Source organism: Chionomys nivalis, chromosome 23 (genome assembly GCF_950005125.1).
Source record: "Chionomys nivalis chromosome 23, mChiNiv1.1, whole genome shotgun sequence".
NCBI lineage: Eukaryota > Metazoa > Chordata > Mammalia > Rodentia > Cricetidae > Chionomys > Chionomys nivalis.
In genome coordinates this window covers 29,930,585-29,956,204 of record NC_080108.1, presented here as the reverse complement: position 1 = coordinate 29,956,204, position 25,620 = coordinate 29,930,585, and the positions used below count along the sequence as shown (strand labels likewise).

Below are 25,620 nucleotides of genomic sequence, written 5' to 3'. Positions count from 1 at the left end.
CAGAGCACCGATGGAGATAGGAATCAGGAAACAGGAAAGTAAGCTGCTAAGAAGAGCCACTGGCTGCTCTGGCTATTACAATGCCATAAAGCACCCTTTGGCGAAAGAGTTAATTGGGCTAGGAGCATTCCAAATAACTCTGAAACATGAAGTAGCTTCGGTGTGATTCTTCAAATTCACCTCCCCTACTCCGGTGTGATATAAACAGGTAGATGACAGCACGTGTACCCTTGAGGAGCTCCGAGCAGACGGTGGATGGCTCTCACTGAGCTGAGTGTCACTCATCTGCTCCTAGGCAGCGCCTTGAGACCACACAGAGTCATGCCTCCCTGCCGACACATGAGTTGCCAGGTGAGCAAGTGGTGACCGGGCCAACTCTTGAGTATTGTTAAACCTAGCCTGCTCCGCTGGCATTAATCCTGGCCACTTTGACAGTGATGGTCTATGAGGGACCCTAGCCTTCCTTGGGAGACATTGCAAGCCTCCTCTCACCCCTTAACTCAGAAGAAGGCCAACATTAAAAGGTAGGAGTTAACAGTTATGGGCAGCTGAGTATGCCACTCTCGCTGCTCATATATCAACCTTAAGTGTGTTCAATGTGTTCTCTAGTCAGTAGAACCATTTACTCAGAAACCATCAGTCACACGGGGTCCTGCCATCGGAGGGAAACAGGATACTGGCCGAATCCAGTCTGTCCTGAAAGGCTGCTGCCTTTGTCGCTGTTCCATTGCTGTGAAGAGACACCGTGACCAAGGCCACTTTCCTAAAAGAAAGCGTTTAACTGAGGTTTTGCTCATAGTTGCAGAGGATTAATCCATCATCATCATGACAGGGGCCATGGTGGTGGTTGGGCAGGCATGGTGCTGGAGAAGTCCTGATCCACAGGAGCAGGGAAAGAGAAAGGGAGGGAGGGAGAAAGAGACAGAGACAAACGTACAGAGACTGGCTGCACCTGGTGTGGGCTTTTCAAAGCCTTCAGTGACATACCTCCAGCAGCAAGGCCACACCTACTCCAACCAGCCCCCAGTGCCTGATCCTTCCAACAGCTCATCAGCTGGGGACTAACGCACAAACATAGGAACCAGTATAGAGCGACCTCATTCGGAACACCACAGGTGCTCTTCTGTTTTCTGTATCTTCTGCTGGGCATGAACCTGACCAGGGCCTATCAGCATGGACCGCTGAACCCCTTGATCAGGACTTTCCACCGAGTCACATGTTTATGACTGTCAACTCTATATCCCAGGGTCCTTATTCTACCCGTGTCCATGAAGCAGGCTGGAGTTTGCCCTTCTCACAAATAGTCTGGAAAACACTGTATCCAGCTTGTGTGCATTGATGTTTCATCTGTGTGGCTCTCAGGGCTTCAAGCGCCCCAGTCCAATGGCATGTACAGCACTCTGCCATCTAATCTAATGATAAGGGAAGTGATTGTGTCCATACCTCAGAGGAAGCAAGTTCATCTGCTTGGAGGAAGAGAGCTACCCTGCTTGGCAACAGTCCAGTGAGCTCTGTGCTCTGTATTTGACTGGTAGCGTTCCTTCTCTATCACGGAAAATAGACTTCTCTATCCTTCAAGAAAGACAAAAGCTCAGCTTTTCCCACGCCAATGATCAGAGTTCCATTTCCAGCTCACCCTTTGCATCTGTGGCCACGGCACCGGTACATTCAACCAACCGCAGAGAAGATATATTTTTAAGATTTTCATGTCATTCCAAAAGGCAATAGTTGGCTTTGCCATGTCCTGGGTACTTGGCTGAGGTCCAGCGGAATGTGGTGTTCAATAGACTGCCTGCACTGTGGTCATGACTGCATGCTTCTAGTGTTCTCCAGGGCGCATTGGCAGACACGCATCTCCTCGGCCCCTTCAGGCACTGGGGATCTATGCTTGTGGTGCCTGTGTCTGGACAAAAGCCACAGCAGCTCTTGTCATCACTTCCTAAAGAACACAATATGATAACTTCTCATTCTATACGGGCATTGCATTTGGTGTTGTGTATTGTCTAAAGATGAGCGGACATACACGAGAGGAAGAGCAGAAGTCATGTGTGCACTTTGCTGTACTGGAGACAAGATGAGCACCTACGGGTTTGCTTCAGGAGAGGTGCTGGAACTAGCCATCCGCAAGAACAGCTGCGTGAACCACGTCCACCTTAACTTCTATCAGCCTGTGAGCCCAGAGAGCAATTATCTAAGTGTCTCCGCCTTCTAGTATGGACACTAAGATGGAAACGGCCAGAACACAACAGGCCAATCACTGTCACACTTATGAGACCCTTGAAAAGGAAGGGCTGTGTCACCAAGTTTCTTGGGTGCCTGATGGTTCTCCTCTTAAGTGTTATTTCCTTCCTGACTCTTGACTCCATTGTTGGCAATGTTTTCTTTTTCCATTGAGCTGCTTGATCTCTGTGAAGTGCACAGTGAAGAGTCCTCCTCCTTGGGCATCTGGAGCATTGCTTCCAGTCTGCTGTGTGCCCATGAAAGATAGGCATATGCAGGTAGAGCTAAGTCTCACCTCGTTATCGGTTTCCTGACCTGAGGTTCTGTTTGTAGAAATCCTGAACACTTAGCTTCTTATCGGCATAACCAGTGCCCAACCAAGTCAGCCAGTTCTTTCTCCATGGGGCACCGAAGGACAAGTGTGTGTTTGCTGCTGTTTCTCCCATAGCCTTGATTCCCTTTCCTTTTATTGAAAATTATGCACAGTTGACCTGAGGGTCATATATATGTATATATGAATGTGTGTATGTATATGCATATTTTATATGGTATATATGTACCTCGGGTATGTATATATTCATATCTACAGAACCACTTTAGATATCTGAGACCACAGATATTAGTCTCTCTAACACTTGCACACAGCCTGAGCAGTCCTTCCGTGCACTTTAAATCACCTCCGAGTTACTCATGATACCAGGGCACTGCAGATGCTGCCTAAGTAGCTGGTGTGTTATATTCAGACAATGACAAGAAGTCCTGTCTATGTTCAGTATGGGTTCCATCATGCTTGGTCACATTTCCAGATGTGGAGCCTCAAGTAAGGAGGACAAACCAGAGTTACCACAGCTGTGTCAGCTTTCAGTAGAGAAGCCACGCTGCACTTGACTCTCTTCTCCTCGAGAGTTTTCAGGATGCCACTGAACCACATGAGTGGTTCCGGTGGTGGATGTGCTATCTCTGCGTTACCGGATCTCTCAGGATCCGGGTAGCTCTCTGGATGATTCTGTCCTGATGGGCGGTGGGCTGCTACCGCTGTCTGTCCTTCTGTACCTTGTGCTGGCTTTCTCTTTTTCTCTTTCAACAACTACTTTCAGTTCCCTGCTTCTGTTCTGAGATAATCATTTGCCCATCATAAGCTTCTAAGCACGGTCGTAGCACTCAATCTGTGCTGATTGACCCTGTTTTCCACCTTTGCTCAAAGAGCTTTGTGTTCATCAGACGTTCATTCTGCCTCGTCACCGGCCAGATTTGATGTGTCTGACCCACACTTGTCACCAAGCTGCTAGCTTTTAGTCCCGAGTTTATGATTCCTGTGTCAGTCAATTTTTCGTTTCTTTTTCTTTTAAAGGAAATAGATTTTTTTTTTTTTTTTTGGTTTTTCGAGACAGGGTTTCTCTGTGGCTTTGGAGCCTGTCCTGGAACTAGCTCTGTAGACCAGGCTGGTCTCGAACTCACAGAGATCCGCCTGCCTCTGCCTCCCGAGTGCTGGGATTAAAGGCGTGCGCCACCATCGCCCGGCTGGAAATAGATTTTTTTATACATACATTCTGATCCCAGTTCCCCTCTCCCTGCTTCTCCCATTCCACCCCACCTCCCTTCCCGTCTGGGTGCTCGCCATTTCTGTCTCTCCTTAGAGAACACATAGACATCTAAGGAAGAGTCATGAAATAAGAAAAGCAAACAGACTCGAGTAGGACAAAATAAACAAGCAGAAGACAAGACGCCTAAGAGAAAGCTCAAGGAATGAATATTGATGCAGAGACACAGAGGCTTACACACATGGGGATCCCATAAAAACTCTGATCCAGAAGCCATCATATGCAGTGTTTAAACAAGCAAGCATCATGAGACAGAGACCCTCCTATGATGCTATTGATTTCATTTCCTGCTGGCCGTCTGCTGCAGGCCATGGGTGCCTTCCTTTAGAATGGTTTGTTTCCCCTTTGGAGAAAACTAGATTTTCCTTTGGGAGCAGCTATCAACTGGAGATAGGTTCTGGGCTAGGGATCGGAGCATGTGTCCACTTTCCCTTTCAGCTCTAGGACCACATCTGGTGCAGACCTGTGCACGCTGTCACAGTCCCTATGAGTTCATATATACAGCATCCCTGCTGTGGCCTTGATCTCTTGGTGAGCTCTATTTCCATTGGCCCTTACACTCTTCTTCCTCAGGTTTCTCTGAGCTCCAAGGGGCTGAGCAAGGCATAAATCTGTGAGTATATCAGAAGGTCATTAGGATTCTTTTTATTGCTATGTTCCTTTTGCAGAACAGTAGTATTTGGTTTTTCTCTAGGCCCATGACCTATCTAGTCTCAGGTTCTGAGCACTCAACCAGCACTGGGTGTGGGTAGTCCAGCTCAAATCAGATATTGGTTGGTTACTACCATAAGCATTATGCCTCTACTGCCCCAGTATACCAGGCAGGTCACTGTTGTAGATCAGAGGGTTTTGTAGCCGGACTGATGTTTGACTTTCTTCTTTGGTGGCATACAAAGTACCTTTCATTATCATGAACACTCATCCATAGGGGTGAAGGTGCTATGTAGGCACCAGCTTGAGTTCTCTGTGTTCAATGAGTTGTATAAGTGTTGTCTTCAGCAATAGGACCTTATCAATAATGATAGCCTGGGTTGTTTGAGGGTTCTTAGAGATTCCCTTTGGCCAAAAACTCAATTAGATTTTAACCCATTCCCCATACTAAAAGCTTCTTTTGGTGATGAGAAGTGTCCATTTGGGAATCTGTTTCCCCCATTATTTGGAGATTTCACTTAGATTGTCTTCAATAGGAAGCTTCTATTGTATTAGATTTTCATATGATGCCTCCAATAGCCCTTGGTTTATCTGTGTCTCCATGTATCCCCTCTGTCACTCCCCTCATCCCTTCCTCTTTCCTTTTGATCCTCCCATTCCAGAAATTTCTCTGTCTATCCATAACTATTCCATTTTCCCACCCTTTCCCCCCAAATCTTTTAACTCTATACTTAACCTCTGTGGTTATATAGATTGTAGCTTGCTTATCAATGACTTAACAGTTAATATCACATATAAATGAGTATATATCAGATTTGTCTTTCTAGGACTGAGTTACCTCACTCAGGATGAATTTTTTCTAGCTTCATCCATTCACCTATGAGTTTCACGATTTCATTTTTTTTAAAAACATGGAGTAGTCTTCCATTGTATAAATGTGCCATCTTTTCTTTATCCATTCATCCACTGACAGCCATCCAGGTTGTTTCCAATTACAGGCCATGATGAACCACGATCGTGGTTGTGCAAGCATCTCTGTAATGCTTTGAAGCATCCTTTGGCTGCGTGCCCAAGAGTGGTTCAGCTGGACCTTGAGGTAGATCAAGCGCCATCTTGCTGAAGAATTGCCTCACTGATTTCCATAGTGACTATACAAGTGGTACATTCCTACCCACAGGGGACAAGTGCTGTGTTTGTCCCCTGTCTTCAGCGACATGAGTTAATGTCTGTCATTCGTTTTATTGATCTTGGCCATTCTGACAGATGTAAGATGGAATATCAGAGTAGATTAGATTTGCATTTCCCTGCTGACTAAGGATGTTGAATGTTTCTTTAAGTGCTTCTTGGCCATTTGAGTTTCCTCTTTTGGGAATTCTGTTTAGATTTGTACCCCACTTTTGAATGGCGTTATTTATTTTCTTGATGTTCGGGGTTTTTTTTTTTTTTTTGAGTTCTTAATGTATTTTGGATAATAATGATATCAGACGTATAGTAGACAAAATCTTTTCCCATTCTTTAGCTTGCTGCTTTGTCCAAATGATGGTGTCTTTTGCCATGCAGATTTTCAATTTCATGAGGTCCCATTTATTCGATGATTTTTGTTTTGGTTTTTCAAGACAGGGTTTTTCTGTATAGCCGTAACTGTCTTAGAAATTGTGTTTGTTTGTTTATGTAGACGAGGATGATCAGAGATCCATCTGTCTTTGCCTCCTAATGCTGGGATTAAAGGCGTGGGCTACCACACCAGGTGAGGTCACATTTAATAATTTTGTTCTTAGTGCCTGTGCTATGGGTATTGTGTTCAGAAATTCTTTTCCTATGCCAATGTGCTCAAGACTGTTCCCCCACTTCTTCCTCTATCAGATTCAGTGGATCTGGCTTTATTCTGAGGTCTCTGATCCATTTAGACTCATGTTTTGTGCTGGCTCATAACTATGGATATGTTAGGATGCTTCTACATGCGATCATCCAGTTTGTCAGGCTAGTTCTTGAAACCTGGTTTTGTATAAGTCGTAATATAAGAGAATATATGACCAGGAATAATGTACACACACACACATGCACACGCGTGCGCACACACACAGGCACACGCACACAGAGACACAGACAAACACGCACATATTTCTCCCTTCACTCCCATACTGTGCCTGGTGTGCCTCTCTATTCAGCATGAGCCTGTTAGACACGTACATTTTGGAGGCAGCCGCCATTGATCCATAGTGGAAGATATATAGGAGACACAGAGACTTTTTAAGAGGACATCTGTTTGCTGAGACATCACAAAGCCCCTGATAGGTTGTGAGCTGACATTGAATTGAGTCTTCTGGGGAAGTTTCCTTATCAGCTTTTCTCATAGCTGCTCAAAAAGGTCACATGAAACTCAACTTCTTTGCTCTCAACTCCCCCTTCTCTGAGGCTGAAGACCTGGACACGCGGTTCTGTCCTGTCTTCTGTTTCTTGATAGTCATACCACAAACCGCATTATACATAAAATACAGATGTTTGCTTGGGTCACATTTCTGGATGCTGGATGCCCAAGGGCATGGTGTCTATTATTGTTGAGTCTTGACAGTGCAGAGGAGGCAGGAACTGCATGGTGAGGCGAAGCCTGTGACCTTCAGTCTCTTTTCTATTGGACTCAACCAAAATATATATAATACATTTTGTTCACTTTATGTTTCTCCACTTCCCCCTCTCCCTTGTTCTCCTTTTCTCCTCCCCCAACTTTCTTTAACTGTGAATGTGGGCCCCCATGGGACATGGTGCACCCATGGAAGTCACAACACAATTCAGGGTTCACTCTCTGTTTTCATCAGGAGTTCTTCAGGATCAATCTTAAATGGTTAGGCTTGCCCAGCACGAGCTGTCCCTGCTGAGCAGTTCACAGGTCTGTCTTCCTTTCTTGAAAAGCCGTGAACACTATGATAGGGACCTTCCCTTCAAGACCTCGTCTAATCCTGCTTACATGCCAGACACCAACTCAAATGGAAATCTCAAGCGTGTGAACTCTCAGTGAATGCATATAAGCATGCTTTTGGTTTTCTCTGAACAAAATGCAAACTCGCATGCGTGGGGAGGTGTGTGTGGTATTATCACCCTCAATCACGCTATTATTTTAACTTAAGTTTTGTCTCATTTGACTGGAAAACAAGCCCCCTGATGACTATGACCTTTTTGCTCTCAAGTGCTGCTTCTCCGAGGGCTACAGAGTTTCGTATGGTCAATGCAACAGAACAGTGCTAAGGGAAACATTAGCCGCCAGAACGCTAGCTGAATCTCAGAGGCCTTCTTTTCCTGGAAGCTCAGGTGGAAAGAGAATTACCCAGTTCACCGAGAGCTACTGAGTCCATGCTTTGTGAAAGCACTAAAATTATAATATCTAATGCCTAGTGGAAGCAATGAAAAGCCAAGCTTTGGAGATCAGCCCCGGAAGCCACCTTTCCCCAGACCTGTGGTGGCTCTTCACATTGTGGGTAGAAAACCTCCTCAGAGACAGACCAGGCAGTGACATTCCTTGTGTCTTGTGGTGGTGCTCTCAGCCCTGTACCAGTCCTCTGATCATCAAGCCAAGTCATATTGGGCCTGTGAACTCTGGAACAACAGCTACCTACGCTGGGTCTTTGCCTGTGGGACCCTAACCGCCACCTCCCCACTCCCAGCCGTCTGTTAGCATCAAGACTGCCTTCAGTGGCTTTCCACTGCAGGTCTGTGCTGTTTATCTCCTGTGCTTGCTCCTCCTCCTCCTCCTGCTCCTCCTCCTCCTTCTCCTGCTCCTCCTCCTCCTGCTCCTCCTTCTCCTCCTTCTCTTCTTCTTCTCAAGGCTGTGTTATCCAGGAAGACAGTTGAATAATGGTGTGTTTTTTCATGAGTTAATACAGTGCTTAGCCTCTACCTTTCCAGATCATCATCTCATTTACTCTTTCGCACATTTAGGAAGGGGACATTATTTTCCTCGTTGTATAGAGCATTGGCTCTGAGTTATCAAACAAGGCGTCGAAGTTTGGTTAGTTTAGGTTCTGCACCGTGCCCTGAAGTGTGTACCGCTCCCTCCTCCACCCCCATCAGATTATGCGTTCTTATCGCCACTTAAGGTTAAGAGAACAATGCCTCAAATTCTATCAAATTGCTTGCTGATAATGCCAATTAGGTGTTTGCTGGATGTAAATGCATTAAGCCAGACAGTTCATCTGCCACTCGTGAAGGGGGGGAGTTGGGGGAGGGGGAAGTGGAAACGTGGAGGAAAATTAAACTTTTGACAAAGACAGCAAAGCATATTGAAATTCAGTCTCCTTAAATCTCAGAAGCCCTGTGAAAGGGTTGCCTCCTTACAAGGAGGAGAGGACTCAGGAGCAGGACAAAGGGACCAGTTCACCTACCCTGTCACATGTCAAAGGTTTCAGGTTCTTAGGCACCTGCCTGTCTCCTTTTCAGGCTCAAAGGCTTTGCTGATTGACCGCAAATTAAGAGAAAATCTCTTTTCTCTGTTTCAGGAATACCAAATTGATATCTTTTTTGCTCAGACCTGGACAGACAGCCGCCTTCGATTCAACAGCACCATGAAAATCCTCACTCTGAACAGCAACATGGTTGGTCTGATATGGATCCCAGACACCATCTTCCGAAACTCCAAGACTGCGGAGGCTCATTGGATCACCACACCCAACCAGCTCCTCAGAATCTGGAATGATGGGAAAATCCTGTACACGTTACGGTAAGATGTTATCTAGCTCTGTTTTGAGTTTTTAAAACTGGAGTTATTAATGAAATCTAAGATAGTAAAGCTTGCTGCTATACCCAGGACACATATGTGAATACATCTATTCAAGTCCAGACTTGTGAAAAGCAGGAGACCCTTCTGTCTCAAATATTTGTCTTCTTGGAGATTATCAATGCAGAGTGTTATCATGGAACACAGAGGACTAGAGCAAGACCCCAGATGAGGGGCTCGCTGCCGATCAGATGGTCTCTCCGGGGTGCTGGTCCCCACTCATCTTTGAGTGTCTCTATGGACTTACTTCTTGGGACCTTAGCTTCCAAAGGCAGCACTTCCTTTATCTAGACAAACACATTAATTCTTCTGCAAGTTAGGTCATAGGTGCTAATGAATAAGGGACCTTAATGAGGCCTCTTCATAGAACCCACAAACCCAAGTGAAAAGTCTGCCTCTTTAAAAGAAGAGGGAAAGGATTAAGGAGTAGGGTCAAAGGTGACCAGTTCACCTACCCTATTCCAGGTTTAAGGTCCTAGGCACACACCTATCTCTTTCCCAGGCTACAAGGCATCTCAGATTGACGATAAATTAAAGCACCTTCCTTTGAAATACACTGCTTTCCCCCAGGCTCCCTTAAGCACCTTTTCCTCATAGCTTCTAACGTTCTCCTTCATTCCATATTTATTGTAGAGATTTTAATTATGAGTGATCCTGGCACAGAGGAGAAATTGTGGTCCCTACCACTAAGGTTTCCACAGCACCAGGAGACACATACTGACATCAAAATATGAAGGCAATATCAAAGTCCAAGGGAAGGAAGTTTCCAGACAGGGACCCACAGAAAGAACAACAAAGAGCCACAGCAGGGAAGTTTGGTGATGATATGGGGCTAAGGAAGGCAGACATTATTCCAGGCTTCTCATCAATCATGCAGGGCTATGAAGGAGACTCAGAAGAGAAGCTCATCCTGAGAGAAACAGTTACTGAGCCTGGCTGGTCCTCGATCTGTGATAGTCATCTTGACACACAGGGAACATGAAATACACATAGTACAGCTGCTGCCTGCCCAAGCCAATAGAGGGAGGTGTCCAAAGAAGAAATGCCGTGGAAGCAGAGGGATTTGGCCTAATGTCTGTGTGGACCAACATACCAGCTTCAAGTGAAAGGATTTCATTCAAACGAATTGAAACAGTGACTTAGGAAACAACAGCCGTTTTTTTTCCCCCACTGTGGCTTGGCTTGTATTTCTAGGGACCACTGGAGTTTTGCTAGAATTTGTTCTGCTACTGTTAGTTCAAAGCAGAACAGAGCTGGGCAACGGTGGTGCATGCCTTTAATCCCAGCACTCAGGAGGCAGAGGCAGGTGGATTTCTGTGAGTTCGAGACCAGCCTGGGCTACAAGACCTAGTTCCAGGACAGGCTGCAAAGCTACAGAAAAAAAAAACAATAATAAATAAATAAATAAATGCAAAACAGAGTAGCTCAGTAAGAAAGCAATCAAAAGGGCCCCCCTAAGAGAACCAGAGTGAGGGAGACCCTGCGTCCTAACATTGCCCACCCATCTCCTCCTGGGGCACACACCCGCCTTGGGATGCCTAACCCCGTTGGAGGCCTTGGCTGTGTTGCTGCTGATCCCAAAGGATGCTGGTCTCTTTCGCAGGCTCACCATCAATGCAGAGTGCCAGCTGCAGCTGCACAACTTCCCCATGGATGCGCACGCCTGCCCCCTGACCTTCTCTAGCTGTGAGTATGCAGGGGATTTGCCCCTGAGTGGGCAGCTCTGGGACTGGGACTGGCTGCCCTGGGTCTGGTTTCCGGCGGTCAGCCTTATTGTTGGTGACTGTGTTATTTATTACACAACCAAAGAAAACCAGTCACAGTTGTGTCTTTGGCCACCAGGATGGTTTTGCTCTAGACTCCCTGGCACAGAACCTTGTAAAACAGGTAGCTTTGATTAACGAGGGAGTGACACTGTTCCTGGCGTCGTTATTGAAGGATTCAGAGGTTAATGGTGCATAATGAGCTATGCCTATTTTTTGCAATCTTTTGTTGCATTTCTTAGGTTTAATATTGTAAAGATTTGCCTATTAATGAAGAAGGTCAGATCCTCCCTTTGAATGTACTTGTGTATCTCCTAGACCAGATGGCAATTGGCTTGGATGATTCCTAACACTGAGTGCCTGCGCACTCCCACAAGGAAATATCAAATATCAAATATCTTATAGAGCTTTTAAGGAAAGGGCAATATGGAAATACACCTATTGAATTTATGGTGGTTTGTATGCAAGACTCGAAGACATTTAAATAACTGTATTGGCTTTCTTTAAAACTGAATATCAAGCATGCCTGGGAAGTCAGAGGGAGTCCCAGGCAGACAGACTGTGGGCGGCATCCAGGGATAGACACACAGAAGAATTGGTTTTAAGTTCAGAAAAATCCAAGATGAAACACAGAATTTCACTGACCTCCTAGCCTTGGTAAAAAGTGATCTCATGTAAAGAACAGTTCTTAAGCAGCTAAATCTAAACTCAAGGTGTTTGTCAATGGCACACATGGCTGGTGGCCAGCCCTTGAGTGTGCCTAGCTATGGGGTGGTGAAGTTACACGCAGATCCCTTCGGGCAATTGCTGTCTTTATTTGGAAGTCAGAGACTGGCAGACTCTGCAGCAGTCTTGTGAGCTGTTTGGGCACCTGTGGACGCACGGTGTGGTTCCAAGTGATCCATGCAGGCCATATATATCGCTGCTCGGCTGCTCTTGCTGCTCTTTCCAATATGTCGGCTCATCTATCGAGTTTATAATTTAAGTGGCTATTCTACACTAATAGGCTTTCCATTTGCTCCTTTTCCCCAACTTCCTGCTCATATTTGGATTTCTTTACCAAATTTTCAGTGACTTCTCTTTTGAAAAATTCTCAAAAAGTAGTCATCTCTGTGGGGCCACCTCTGCACAACTAATTGCTGAGTCATTTGTTTATTTGAATGAATGTTTCCTAGGACCCCTTCTAAGACTTGTCTTTGTGGATTGATCGAGGCCTTGTGCTTTCTAAGCTGGCGTTGACCTGAACTCAATTCGCACCTGTCTTCACCTCCTTGCAAGTCATTCCTGTCCCCATCCCATGGTAATTGTTGATCTCGTTTGGGTCACTGCATGTTAGGGGCCTGGTCCAAAATTTCATAGTGTCTGGTCTCTGTCCCCCAGCAGGATGGAGCTGAGTCATGCAAACTAGCATGTTATTTAATGCTTCCTTTCTCTAGACTTTAAAGCTTAAGCCGGAGAAGCTGGGCCGTGCATATGGTGTAAACTAAAGCCTATACATTCTTGCAATTTTAGGCTCCAGAACATCAGTTCATAAGTTAGACGAGCACTTTTGCTCTTGCGTTCCTTCACGGGCAAGGGTGGGTAGGAGCCTCCTTTTTGAAAGTTCTTCAAGATGACTCCAGCTGAGGGCTTTTTGCCCCTGAAATCTTACCTTCTGCCAGGGCCTGGCCTTGTGCCTTGCCTTGTTCCTTGCCTCTATGGATTCCTCGGGCTCCCTGAGGAAGCCAGCTGAGATGGCAGGGTTCCAAGTGCTCCATCTCAGGCATCCCCTTACAGTCCTGTGTCTTCCTGTCTGTTTCCTTTAGACCCTCATGCTTGCCAAACTTACTTAACCATTTTGCAGATGCTTCTAAGTCTTTCAGTCCAGACCAGGATTATCCTGGCATGATGTTTGCTCTGTTTCTAGAGATAAAATGCTTTTAGAGGTAAAATAATTTTATTGTGTAAGAAAAGATATATCCCTGCTGGAACTAGTTAGTGATTAGGATAAAGTAGCAGGAAGCAGTCTGTTATAATTTCTGAGACCAGACATAATTAATTCTGTGTCTGATATAGAACAGTTGTGGAAGATGCTCACAGTGAATGTGCAAAAAATGAGTAACTGAGATTATATATATATATATAGTGGTAAAAGGAGAAGATTTAAAAACGATTCTTAAAGTAGGTTCTCTGTGTGTTTCGGATGCATGTGTAGCTGCAAATCCATTGTGGCAGCCAGAGGGCGCTATAGCCCCCTGGAGCGGAAGTTACAGGTGGCTGTGAGCCATTCTGGGTGGGTTGTGGGAATTGAGCTTGGGTCTTCTGCAAAAACAGTGTTCACTCTTAATCGCTGAGCTGTCACCACGGTCCCTATGATCTCTGTCTTGAGGTTCTTTGTAGGAAACCAATTAAGCTAAAAGACAAAGCGTATTCCTTCTTTACAGTTACTTTGAATATAGTCTGTTTCCTTATTGGTTTTCTCTCGGTGAAATGTAAGTTTTATGAAAAATCTTCCTCTCTGCTCTGATGACGGATCCGAATATAATACCGTGAAGGTTGTTTCCTTTGTGGTTTTAATTTCCAAAAGCTACATGGCCTGTGAAACGCTGCCGGAGCTGGTGCGCTGCACCTACAAAGGGCGTGCGCTTCTCAGCCGCCAACAGGGCAGATACGTCCACCTGGACGCATTGTTAAGCTGAACTCACCCTAAATGGCAGGTGTAGCGACTGCCGCTACCATACCAAGCGCCGTCACTGAGAAGCAAAGCGTTCTTCAGTGCGGGTTTTGCACACTGCGATTAAACAGGGCTGGTTGCTTGCTTTGGCTGCTGCTCTTGCTCAGAGTCACCAGAGAGAGCCACGGGGATGCAACAGCCTGGGGAAGACCCATGACTTCTGAAAGGTGTTTTACAATTGTGTGTTACACTGTCCTGAGGCATAAAAAATTTGTCTAACCATTTTAAGAAATTGTGTGTGTGTGTATGTGTGTGTGGTATGTGTGTGTGATGTGCGTGTGGTATGTGTGTGGTATGTGTGTGTGTGATGTGTGTGTGTGGTATGTGTGTGTGTGGTGTGGTGTGTGTGGTGTATGTGTGGTGTGTGTGTTGTGTGTGATGAGTCAGCAAGCGTATGGTCACTTCTCTCTTCCCTTCATATGAGTTCCTTTCTTCACTGATTTGTCTCATTAATCCTTTGTGGGTTTCTATCATAATTTAAAAATGAAACAAATATTAAAGTCATTTAAGCAAAGGTGATACGCAGAGGGAGCATAAGTCATTAAAGCAGCTAGAAATCATTAGCAGTTAGTAAATGTAAGTTGAGATCAGGAAGTGCCGTCGCTACAAATGATAGAAGAAAGGCTGACATCCAGAGCAGCGGCAAGCATTCTGAAGACACCCAGCATTCTGAAGATGGGGATACAAGATGGCAGAAATGGAAAAGAATTTGGAGGTTTCTTTCAAAACTAAAACCATACTAGAAGGACTAGGTATTGCATAATTAGAGATTGGACCCTGAGAAGCAAAGTATATAATTGTGTAATCATGAAGATCTATCTAAGGATATTCACAAAGACCTACCTATTGATATTCATTAAGACCTACCTATGGATATTCATGAAGACCTACCTATGAAGATTCATGAAGATCTACCTATGGAGATTCACAAAGACCTACCTCTGGAGATTCATGAAGATTTACCTATGGAGATTCACAAAGACCTACGTATGGAGATTCATGAAGATCTACCTATGGAGATTCATGAAGATCTACCTATGGAGATTCATGAAGACCTACCTATGGAGATCCACAAAGACCTACCTATGGCTATTTATGAAGACCTACCTATGGATATTCATGAAGACTTACCTATGGATATTCATGAAGATCTATCTAAGGATATTCATGAAGGCCTACCTATGGATTTTCATGAAGACTTACCTATGAATATTTATGAAGATCTATCTAAGGATATTCATGAAGACCTACCTATGGATATTCATGATGATCTACCTATGGATATTCATGAAGACCTACCTATGGATATTCATGAAGACCTACCTATAGATATTCATGAAGACCTACCTATGGATATTCATGAAGATCTATCTAAGGATATTCATGATGATCTACCTATGGATATTCATGAAGATCTATCTTAGGATATTCATGAAGACCTACCTATGGAGATTCATGAAGACCTACCTATGGAGATTCAGAACATTATTGCTTTTCTTTCCTAGAGACAGATTCTTTGTGTATGCCGAGTCTTCCTTGAACTCCAGTCTTCCTCAGTTTCTCAGTGCTGGGGCTACAGACATACACCATCTCATTTTGCCCAGCTGTAATGCCAGCCCATAATGGAAAACATTTTCATGCCTGTCAGTGCACGGGCTTCTGGGAGAGTTGATCTTAGATCGTTACATTGGACAGCTCAGCAACCAAAGTAAGCCAACTACTGGTTTGTACAACAAGTTGGTTGGGCTACCCCAGGATTTATGTTAAATGAAAATAATCCCCAAAGCACTCATGTGTGGTCTTCGGTATTCTTGAAGTGACTGGGAAGTACAAGCCAGGGTAGAATAGTTGATTGAATCTAAAGAAATGCAGGGTAAATAATAGGAAGGTGTCCTGTTATTGAACAGACATGGTTAATTTTTATTAGAATATAATGCTCTGCAAAGATTGAAAGTTAGTGCTAAAATCTTCAAAAAAAATGCAAAAACTCCAGAATGACCCAAATATTCTTTTTTGAAGAACAAATTATAGGTCTTATGCATGTGTTTTCAAATTTACTAACTGGCTACAATAACCAAGACAGAAAGATACACATATATAATCTTGGAATGAAACTGAAGTCCTGAAATTTAGAAAGTACATTTTTACCAAAACTGTTTGACAAAAGTACCACAATAATTCAGTGGGGAAGGGTGGCCTTTCCACCGACGCCATTGAGATGCTGGGCTCAAAGGAGGAAGCTGTATTTTAAAGCCAAGCCGTGCAGCCATTAGAGGAAAGCAAGTGTGGGTCTTTGTGATCATGGGTTAGCTGATGGTGGCTCAGCTCTGGACCCAGAACTATGAATGACAAAGGAAAAAATAGACAAAGCAAATGCAGCTGTGTTGAAACCTGTCACACCTCCAAGGACACCATCAAGATAGTGAAAGACCAGCGTCCAGGAAAAAAAAAAAAAAGAGATAGCTGTATGTCATGCATCTGAAATCTCATTCAATGGGGAAGTTGTATGTCTGGGAGAAATGGCATCTGGTTAGTCATCCCAGGTGCACTACTCTGTACAGTTATGAGAAAGTTTTCTAAAGGAAGGAAATAAGTTAACCTGTTGTTGGCCAGGAATTAATCCCCCCATAACAGTTAATCTCACATTTATCAAAATTGTCTTACTGTTTGTCATATGTATTTTGTTTTCCTCTTAAGTGTGCTTCAAGAAGGAGATACCTATGCTCTAGAGTAGCAAATGCCCATCAGCATTCCATGTTAGACTCCAGGAGATATCAGGGAGTAGTGAGGACCCTACCCGGCTTCATATTACAAGTGTGAGGCGGTTATTCTTCAGTGTTAGCCAATTCCAGCAAACACAGTATGATGCTGTGAGATTGTGTCTCCTAGGAACGTCAGGTGCTATACCCATAGAGGGTCACTAACGTGGCTTCCTAAATCTGAACTGAACAGAGATAAGGCCAATAGACATGCTAACATACGTGGGGAAAGCTCAAGGGGCATGGAGCCTACACAAAGAACTCGAGGCATCCAAGGATGCTGAGAGTGGGAGAAACAGTCTACTGCAGAGAAGAGCACACTGACTGGTTATCTAATACTGGAAACATACAGGTAGTGTTACACAGACTGAGCCGGTGGTATTTACATATAGGAAAAAACTATATCTATCTATCTATCTGTCTAAATGTTTATACACACACATATACATATATGCCCAAAGATGTACTTAATAACAATTAAATAAAAACAGAGGCCAGGAATTTGAAAGGGGTCAAGGATGGATATAGGGAGGGTTTGGATGGAGGAAAAAGAGCAGGGAAATGATGTAGTTATATTGTAATTTCAAAAAGATTGAAGAAAATTAAGATTATAACTATTTTGCTAGAGCAATTTAATTTTTAACAGAATACAGTATCCTGAGGTTTTCTAGAAATGCCTACGTTATTTTTTAAAACTGGCAGTATGTTTAGGAATATTCAGTGCATAACTGCAACATTTCAAGCTTGGGAACCGGGTTCCCTCCTCCGCGCGCTCTGCTGGCCAGGCGCTCTCTGTTCAGTCACTGAGAGGTGTCATGGCTCCTAACTTCTAATGTATCATGCTCAGATTCATGTTTCTTATTCATTCACAGTCTCTCTTGGCCAGTGCTACCCTTTAAATATACACTGCATGCCATAGTTAGAGACAAATTAAATCAGTTTTAACACTAAGTTTTACTCTGTCCATCTTCCTAAAACATTATCATTTTGACATGGAATTAACGTGAAAACCCTAGTGGGTTTTCATATCCTAGGACAAGCTACATTATGATGAAATCTCAGAAATCAGATCCTGTGCCACTGGCCCACACCTGCTCCCTACAGGGGCTGTCCAGAGAAGAGAGTCACCTCTACAGACTGCCCTTAAAACAGGCAGTCTGGGCATGAGCCAGCTCATCACCACACAATGCTGGCATCTCTCCACACCAACTAGCAATATTTCAGTTCCTCTGTAGCCTATGCCTGGCTCAGGCTGCCGTGTGGTGAGTGTTCTGGCTGAGCCTGAAGCAGCTATCACCAAACAAGCCATGTAGTTCCAAACCTGATTATTTTCACATCAGTTCCTAGTTCTAACTTCCCCATACTCCTCACTGATTTTTGTCATCCTCAGAGTCTTGTGATCCCTTTGTGAAATTGATCTTGACTAACTACTCATAACCCCACATGCATGAACATGCATGTGTTTATTAGAAGCCCCAAACACCTGCAGGAAGCCTGGTGATTTAGCTTGCTAAACCCCCCTATCCTCTTTCGCTCTTGGATGCAGGCTAATGTAGTGAAGATAGTATATTCCAGACAGAACTCCATTACAGTGCTCTTGTATCATGGAAATTGAGATATTTTACTAATTGTGATAGATGCTAAATAAAGATGTCCCCTTAGATCCACAGAGAATTGTTTGAAGTTCCTCTCTGCAGGACATAAAACAAACTGTGCCCCTCAAACTTTCCATGTAGAATGACACAAGAGGGGCACATCAGCAGAGCTCATCACAACTCATCCTTTAAGTCATCTCTAGATTATCTGTCTTTACTACAGGCCTTGGTGCTGTGACAGAGTTGCTGAGAACAAAAGCAACACAAAGAAGGCAGGTTTTATTTTGGCTGTGCTTGAGAATGCTGTTTATAATGGCAGGGAAGTCACGGTGGCAGAGCATAAAAGAAGGAGTGGTCACATTGCATCTGCAAATACAGTGCGGAGAGATGAGTGTTGATACCCATGCTTCTCTGCAAACCTGGACCCAGCCTAGTGATGGGCGTGGTCACATTGCATCTGCAGACACAGTGCAGAGAAATGGGTGCTCATGCCCATGCGTCTCTGCAACTCAGGACCGAGCCTAGTGATGGGCGTGGTCACATTGCATCTGCAGACAGAGTCAGTGCAGAGAGATGGGTGCTCATGCCCATGCATCTCTGCAACTCAGTACACTGCCTAGTGATGGGCGTGATCACATTGCATCTGCAGACACAGTGCAGAGAGATGGGTGCTGGTGCCCATGCTTCTCTGCAACCCAGGACCCAGCCTAGTGATGGGCGTGGTCACATTGCATCTGCAGACACAGTCAGTGCAGAGAGATGGGTGCTGGTGCCCATGCTTCTCTGCGACCCAGTACCCAGCCTAGTGATAGAGGTGGTCACATTGCATTTGTAGACACAGTGCAGAGAGATGGGTGCTGGTGCCCATGCGTCTCTGCAACTCAGTACACAGCTTAGTGAATGTTGCTGTGCACATTCAGGGTGGGTGTTCCTCCCTTAGCACTTTCTGAAAATACAGCCACACCCAGAGGCTTATCTTCTAGCTGATTCTAAATCTTGTGGAGTTCACCATCAGAGTTAGTCAGCCCAAGCCCACCCTTTGCCAGTTTGACACCCAAACATCACTTTTAAACTGCAACCTTCCACCTCTGGTCCTTGTAGGCTCATGGCTGTCTTATAATGCAAAATGCATTTGATCCTATTTCAGTCTCCATAGTCTTTAATAGTTTTGGCAATGTCTGAGAGTCCAAAGTCTCTTCTGAGACTCACAGGAATGTAGCCTTGAGCTCTGATAAAATAAAAAGCTGCATACTTCCAATACACAGTGGCACAGAGTAAACACTGCCAGACCCAATGGGAAGAATGGGACATAGTAAGGGAAGACCAGATAAAAGCAAGATTATAATACAAGAGGAAAAACACCAAACCCTACAGCTCCGTGCCTGGCATTTGGGGTGCCAACAGGCTTGGGTAGTCCTACCCTTCCTTTTTTACAGTACTTGTGAACCTCTCAACTTAAAAGATTCATGCAATGTCCTCAGATCGTGCAGCATGCTACCAGGCCTTAGAAGTTTTCTAGGAGCTTGGGAAAAGCCTTCCCATGGCACTGGAACTCTTCCATCATTCATGCTTGTGAACCTGCTACTGTGTGAATGATACTGCCTTATTCTCATCTCTGCATGGCTCTGAGAGGGATGTTGGCTTGGGAGATGCTGCTCAAGACATCTCCGAGGGTTTATGGTCCAAACTAAGTGCTTAGTACCCAGTGAGGTGGGTCGTCAAACTGGCTGTGTTTCCCAGCATGGGGGGCCTCCCTTCCACACTTTGTGACCTGGAAAAGAGAGAACACATGTTCTTCCAGCGAATCATCAAAAAGCCTGTGATAGCCCATGCCAGCAGAGACCCTGTGTCCTGGGAAGTAAGTGTTTAAGTGCGAAGGAGGGCATGTGTTCCTTCCACGAGGCAGACAGTCTTCCAAGCAGGGTGTTCACCAGCATCAGAGCCAGCCAGACATGTGGACTCTGAACTCCCAGTACCAGGGAAGCCAACCACATTATCGAGTTCACTTGAATTGGGCAGCTGGGCAAATATCCAAGCACATTTCCAAGAGGTGGCAAAGTCCCCTGGCCCTGTGCATGAAGACCAAGATGCTGCTTGGGTTTTCTGTCAAGAGTCACACTTGCCCATAGTGAGTTGTGGGAGATGGAGTCTCAGTCATTACTCTGTCTACCGCACGCAGCTGATCATTCCTGACCTCTTTCTGCCCCTGACATACCATCCTTGAAGATGTGCATGCCTATCTGATATTTCATTCCAGCTTCAGTGGGCAGATATGTGCAAATCCTTATGTCATGGCTGAGAGGAAATCCGGAGCCTGCCGTTGCCCTGAGCCAGGCACATGAGTCTTGTCGGGTAAAATGGCAACTCCGACCATCATGAAGGACTTAGTGAAGGTTCATTGCTTTCTCTACCCTACACAATATTCCTGGGTTGTCCGCACAGCTGGGCAGTCCCTTTGGGGACTCTTACCATAGTATAGAAACCACCAGTGTCAGCCACACTCACCCCTGTGTGTGACATGGGTAGCTACATTGTTGTCTGATGTAGAAGCCTGTAAGGAGTATCTCTCGCTTAAATGAGATACTCCATCGGGATGTAACATGCTACCTTCTCCCACTGGGGGCGGGCCTTAAAAGGGTTTTGACAGATGACAAAAGTTGTGTGCTCAAATTAGGGATGCTAATATGCCACTTCCTCCTCTTAGTCAGTATTGCCCGCTCTCATGGAGTATGATTAAGAAAGAGAGTGTTGCCTGTGACATCAACGATGGATACAGGACTGTTGCTGACTTTCAGCTCTCCTTAGAACTGATGACCGGAAGGAAACTCTGGGTCGTGGCATCACTAAAATACTTGGCCCATCAAAGTCAAATGTTGCAGTATGAACCAAGTCAGAAAACAAAGTCATGTTTCTTATATTCCTTAGAGCAAATGTGAAAGTTTATTTTAAAAGTCACCAGACCGTCAGCAGGCAACAGCAGCCGCAATGCTCACCTCGGGTCTCCTTAGTACTTAGACACTGTCTGCTTTTCATGCAGCCAAATCCAAGCAATGCCAAGAACCCCTGGGGCATACAGGAAAGAAACCAGGGCAAAAAAGGCTGCTTGCCGATCCTACAGTTTTTAGAACCCTCACAGTTGTTTTTTACTTGATATTTACCTTTGGAAAACTTTGAAAACAGACTCAGTGGAGCAAGGCTTCCTGTTTGTGGAGAAGCTTGGAATGAGCGGGTGCAGTGTGGAGAGACAGAGTCCATGTGCCTCGAGGACTCTTAAGCCAGCGGTAGGAACCTGGTCAGCACCCCACTGAGCACTGCCTGTCTGTGCTGCGGTACTGTATGTGTGCCTTTCCAGGAAGAATGTAATTCGTGTGATAGGAAAGGATGAGAGAAGTTGAATCCCAGCTTAGATTGCGGAGGGGAAAGGCACGTTTGTCTTTCTAATTCTTTATAGGTTTTGCCCTTTATTTCATACTTGTTCTCTTTCTACTTTATCCAAAGTCTTAACAGGAAATACTTTTGTTTGGTTTTGCGTGTACGTGCGTACGTGCATGCATGTGCGCATGCGTGTGTGTCCATGCGTGTGCGTGTGTGTTTGTGTGTGTGTGAAATTAAAATGGATAGTCTCCAGCTACACCGCTTCTCGTCTCTGGTGCTTCTGCTTATGGCGTGTGTACTTTTTCAAATAAGATTTGAGTACCTTGCACCTTTAAAATAAAGGCAGAACCCAGTAAAGTGCCAAGGGCTCTGGGTCAGCCCGCACCACACCCCTTACTTAATAATCAACTGAGTGCTCTTTCCATCCGGCTGTAACCAAGTGGTTCTAGAATGTTCCAGAAATGACTTGTCCCACCCAATCTCAAAATCATCAGTCATTTCCTTCTTACACATTACCCTGGTGGCCTAACTTTCCTTCCTGGAGAGATGAGGCCACCTGGGTATATTTCCTTTGGACAGCGCTGGGGGCTAAATGCAATAGGACAGCATACTGATGCCGAGGGCCCTTTGATGATGGCAATCACAACTCTTACTATTATCAGAGGAGGTGGGATGGAACCAAAATGAAATTCACCCGGAAGATGTGCATGCATTTCACTGGGCACAAATTTTCAAATCTATTGTACTGTTTTATGCTTGATATCTATGTCATTTGTAACAGCGTTGAAGTTTGAGAAATCTTTAGGAAAATATCACTGCGATTGCGGTGATGGCACAGATGTCTGAGAAAGCTGGCTGGCTTTCAGAGTTTTCAGAATAATTAACTGGAGAGAGAAGTCATTGTTAGTAAATCTCAAAGTGAGCTTGGGTGGCCAGGTTGCTGCCTTGTAGCCAGGGCCTGCTTGTGTCCTGCTCTCCTGATTGGCTGATCCAAGCACAGCGCCACACAGTGGTTAAAGCGGGACAGGCCTTATTGCTGCAAATGTACTTCCTATCAGTATGAAGAAAAACACCGTCCAGTGTACCTCCTAACAGACGCAAAAGCCGATTATGGACGAACGTGATCAAAGCGAACCTTCTGCTAGCTTGCAGGACTCGTGTGATGAATGACTGTGCGCCCAGTTCCTGCTTCCCAAATCTGCCATTTCCCTTAGCATGCCAACCTTCATCTCAGGGTGTGGCTTAGATAAGACGAATCAATGCCAAAGCCAAAGGTCTCATCTAGGACTTTCTAGAATATGCCACCTCCACTGTCAGCTTCACTTTCACTACTCTAGCCAGTGCCTCCTTTATGAATGAAGACAAGGACAGCCATACGGGAATGCTCACCATTACTCTCATGTTTCTCCTTGAGATTGGAAGGAAGCTAGAGAAGACAGGGGTCTTCGGATTCCCGGGATTGCTAAGAGACCATCCCATCTTTTGGGGAGAAGGGGACTAATGCTCTATCAAAGCGGTGTGGGCAACCTTTTCAATAAACAAATGATCTTTCTTGGATCTTCTCTCCGTGTTGTAGTCCTTGTGTCCTTGAATAAGAAGGAGGGAGGTTGTCTCCTGGGTCCTTATTCATAAGGTGATGCCTGAACCCATGGGCTCTGGCCACAGCAGCGTTCCTGCCTCGCTGGCTGTGATCTGGGCTCTTGATTTTGCTTGTCTGCCCACTACTGAAAATCTGTCTTTGTAGACATCAAGAGCAGTGCCAGGATGACTTTAGCGAGGCAGCACCTAGCAAGCAACAATCACAAATTACACGGAAGACAGTTCTTTTTTCTTTTTCTCAGGAGCTTTTTGTTTGTTCCTGAGATTATAATTTCCTCTCTCCAAACAATCCCGTATACCCCTCCTCACTCTCTTTCAAAGTCATAGCCTCTTTTTCTCATTAATTGTTATCTCACGCATATACCTACTTGTCTGTGCACACATGTTCCTAAGTATAACCTGTTCAGTCCGTATGTTCCTCACATGTGTGTTTTCAGGGTACGCCTTTTGTCACTGGACAACCAGTTGGTGTGCACTGACCAGGAGACAACCTCCTCTTCTGTTTGCAGCTTTACTCGGTTGCCTGTGGTTCTTCGTGTAGTGCTGAGGCCTTGTGGGCTTTTCCCCATCCATATGCCATGTTCTTTGTCATCATGCTTGCCCAGCTAGTGTTCGGGCAACTCACTGCTGATAATTCATGAGTGCAGAATCTGATGCCACCAGGAGACACAATCCCACAGCATCTCCCTGATCCCTTGACTCTTACATCCTATCTGCACCCTTTTCCACAATATTCCCTTAGCCTTGCTTTTAGGACTGTTTTATAGATGCATCCATTGGGAGGGGACTCCACGATTCTGCATTTTGATTGGTTGTGGTTTTATATAATGGTCTCCATATGTGGCAAAGAAAAGTATTCTTGATGAGGGGTGGACATTACACTTACGGTAGAAGGACAAATTTTTTATGAATTATTGTTAAGCATTATGATGGCTTGGTAAATTAGTGGTTTTAGAGTCTCCTTCAATAACCATGACTTCACTAACAGTGAACAGTTTGCTAGGTTTCCAGTACTAGGCAAAGTATTTATTGTTGGGTAGTTTGTAGATCTATAAGAGAGATGTTGATTACTGCCAAGGTATGTCTGCTGCCGCTGCACCTGTAAGGAATATTCTGTCCTGCTGGCTGTTGATGTGATTCACAGGTGTTAAAGTTGTGGAGGACTGTCATTGCCTCCTTCCTTTGGAAGGATGCTTGAGGCCTTCTGGTACCATAAAAGGAAGTCCTCAGGAAGAGGCGTCCAGGTAAGTCTCAGCTCAGGGTTCTCCAGGCACTGTTTCTGAAGTGCATGGTGTTTTCAGTGATGCTCTTCTTCCATCTGCGGATGAGGGTAACCAAGGGCAACAGCAAAAGGCTGTATGTTTTTGGAGTTTCATCAAGAGCAGTGGCCAGCAACATAAAAGAGGGTTTCTCATATCTAGTATGGGTGGCCTTTGGCTCTTGGAGGCAGTGCCATCTGTCAAGATGAGGAAAGTCTACTAAAACTGTATATGTGTACTGATACAGCAAACTGTGTGCCTTATAGGTTGTTGTCATTCTGATCTTTTGTTGTTTGCTTTGTGGAGTTAATAGGATGATTCCCTGAGCCCTTTCCACACATCCACGATACTGCTTTACCCTCCTCCTTCTTCCTGCTGGCACCTCCCTTCCTCCCCCTTAAGGAGCTCCCCCTTTTTAGTTCCCCTATCAGCTTATCAATGTCATTCTCTTCTCCTCCACATTCCTCTGCTTTCTTCTGTATTAGCACCCTTCCCTTCCCTAAGGAGCCCCACTTTTCCGTTCCTCTTTTCAGATTATATGTATCCTGATGTTCCCCTCTCTATATCTCCTCAGCACCACCCCACCATCCCGACACCTTTCCAATTTTATTTCCCTGTTCTCTGACTGGCGGTATGCTCACATCTGAAGAGTTGGGGCTAGAAGCCTTCAATAAGAGAGGATACGCAAGGAAGCCATGTGCATCTCTCTTTGCTTGTCTGGATACCTTGTACAATAGGGTCTATTCTACTACCGTCCATGTAGCTGTGAATTTCATATATTCACTTTCTTTACAGCTAAATAGTATTCCACAGCATTTATGCACCACGTTTTCATTATCCATGTATCTATTATAGGATATTTTGGTTATTTCCACTTCCTAGCTATTGTGAGTAGAATAGCAATAGACGTGACTAAGCAAGTATCTATGACGTAGGAAGTCAGGTCCCTTGGGTACCAGCTGAGGAATAGTATGAGTGGAACATGAGGTAGATACATTTTTAACTTTTTGATAATTCTCCGTGATGATTTCTATAGTGGCTGCACCAGTTTGCAGTCCAACCAGCAGCGAATGAGGGCTCCCTGTACCCGCATCCCCGCCAGCATTTTTATTGCTTGTTGCATTGATCTTTGCCATTCTGACTGGGATGAGATGAAATCTCTAAGTTTCTTTGATTAATAGTTCCAAATTGCTGGGAATGATGAACTTTATATAGATATAGATAAATATAGATACTTCTTAGCCATTTTTTTTTCTCCTTGGAGAATTCTCTGTTCAGGTCCCAGGCCCATTTTTTTAATGGGTCATTTGCTTTCTG

At 44.8% G+C, this 25,620-nt stretch overlaps 1 protein-coding gene across 1 annotated transcript in view; it reads left to right on the top strand.

Moving 5' to 3' along the window:
• The window catches only part of Gabrg3 (gamma-aminobutyric acid type A receptor subunit gamma3), a 487,421-nt gene that overhangs the window by 310,859 nt on the left and 150,942 nt on the right, over positions 1 to 25,620 (top strand). The window contains exons 4-5 of the mRNA XM_057756257.1: positions 8,963 to 9,183; positions 10,844 to 10,926. Coding sequence (XP_057612240.1) covers positions 8,963 to 9,183; positions 10,844 to 10,926 — 304 coding nt within the window. The remainder of the gene's footprint in view (positions 1 to 8,962; positions 9,184 to 10,843; positions 10,927 to 25,620) is intronic.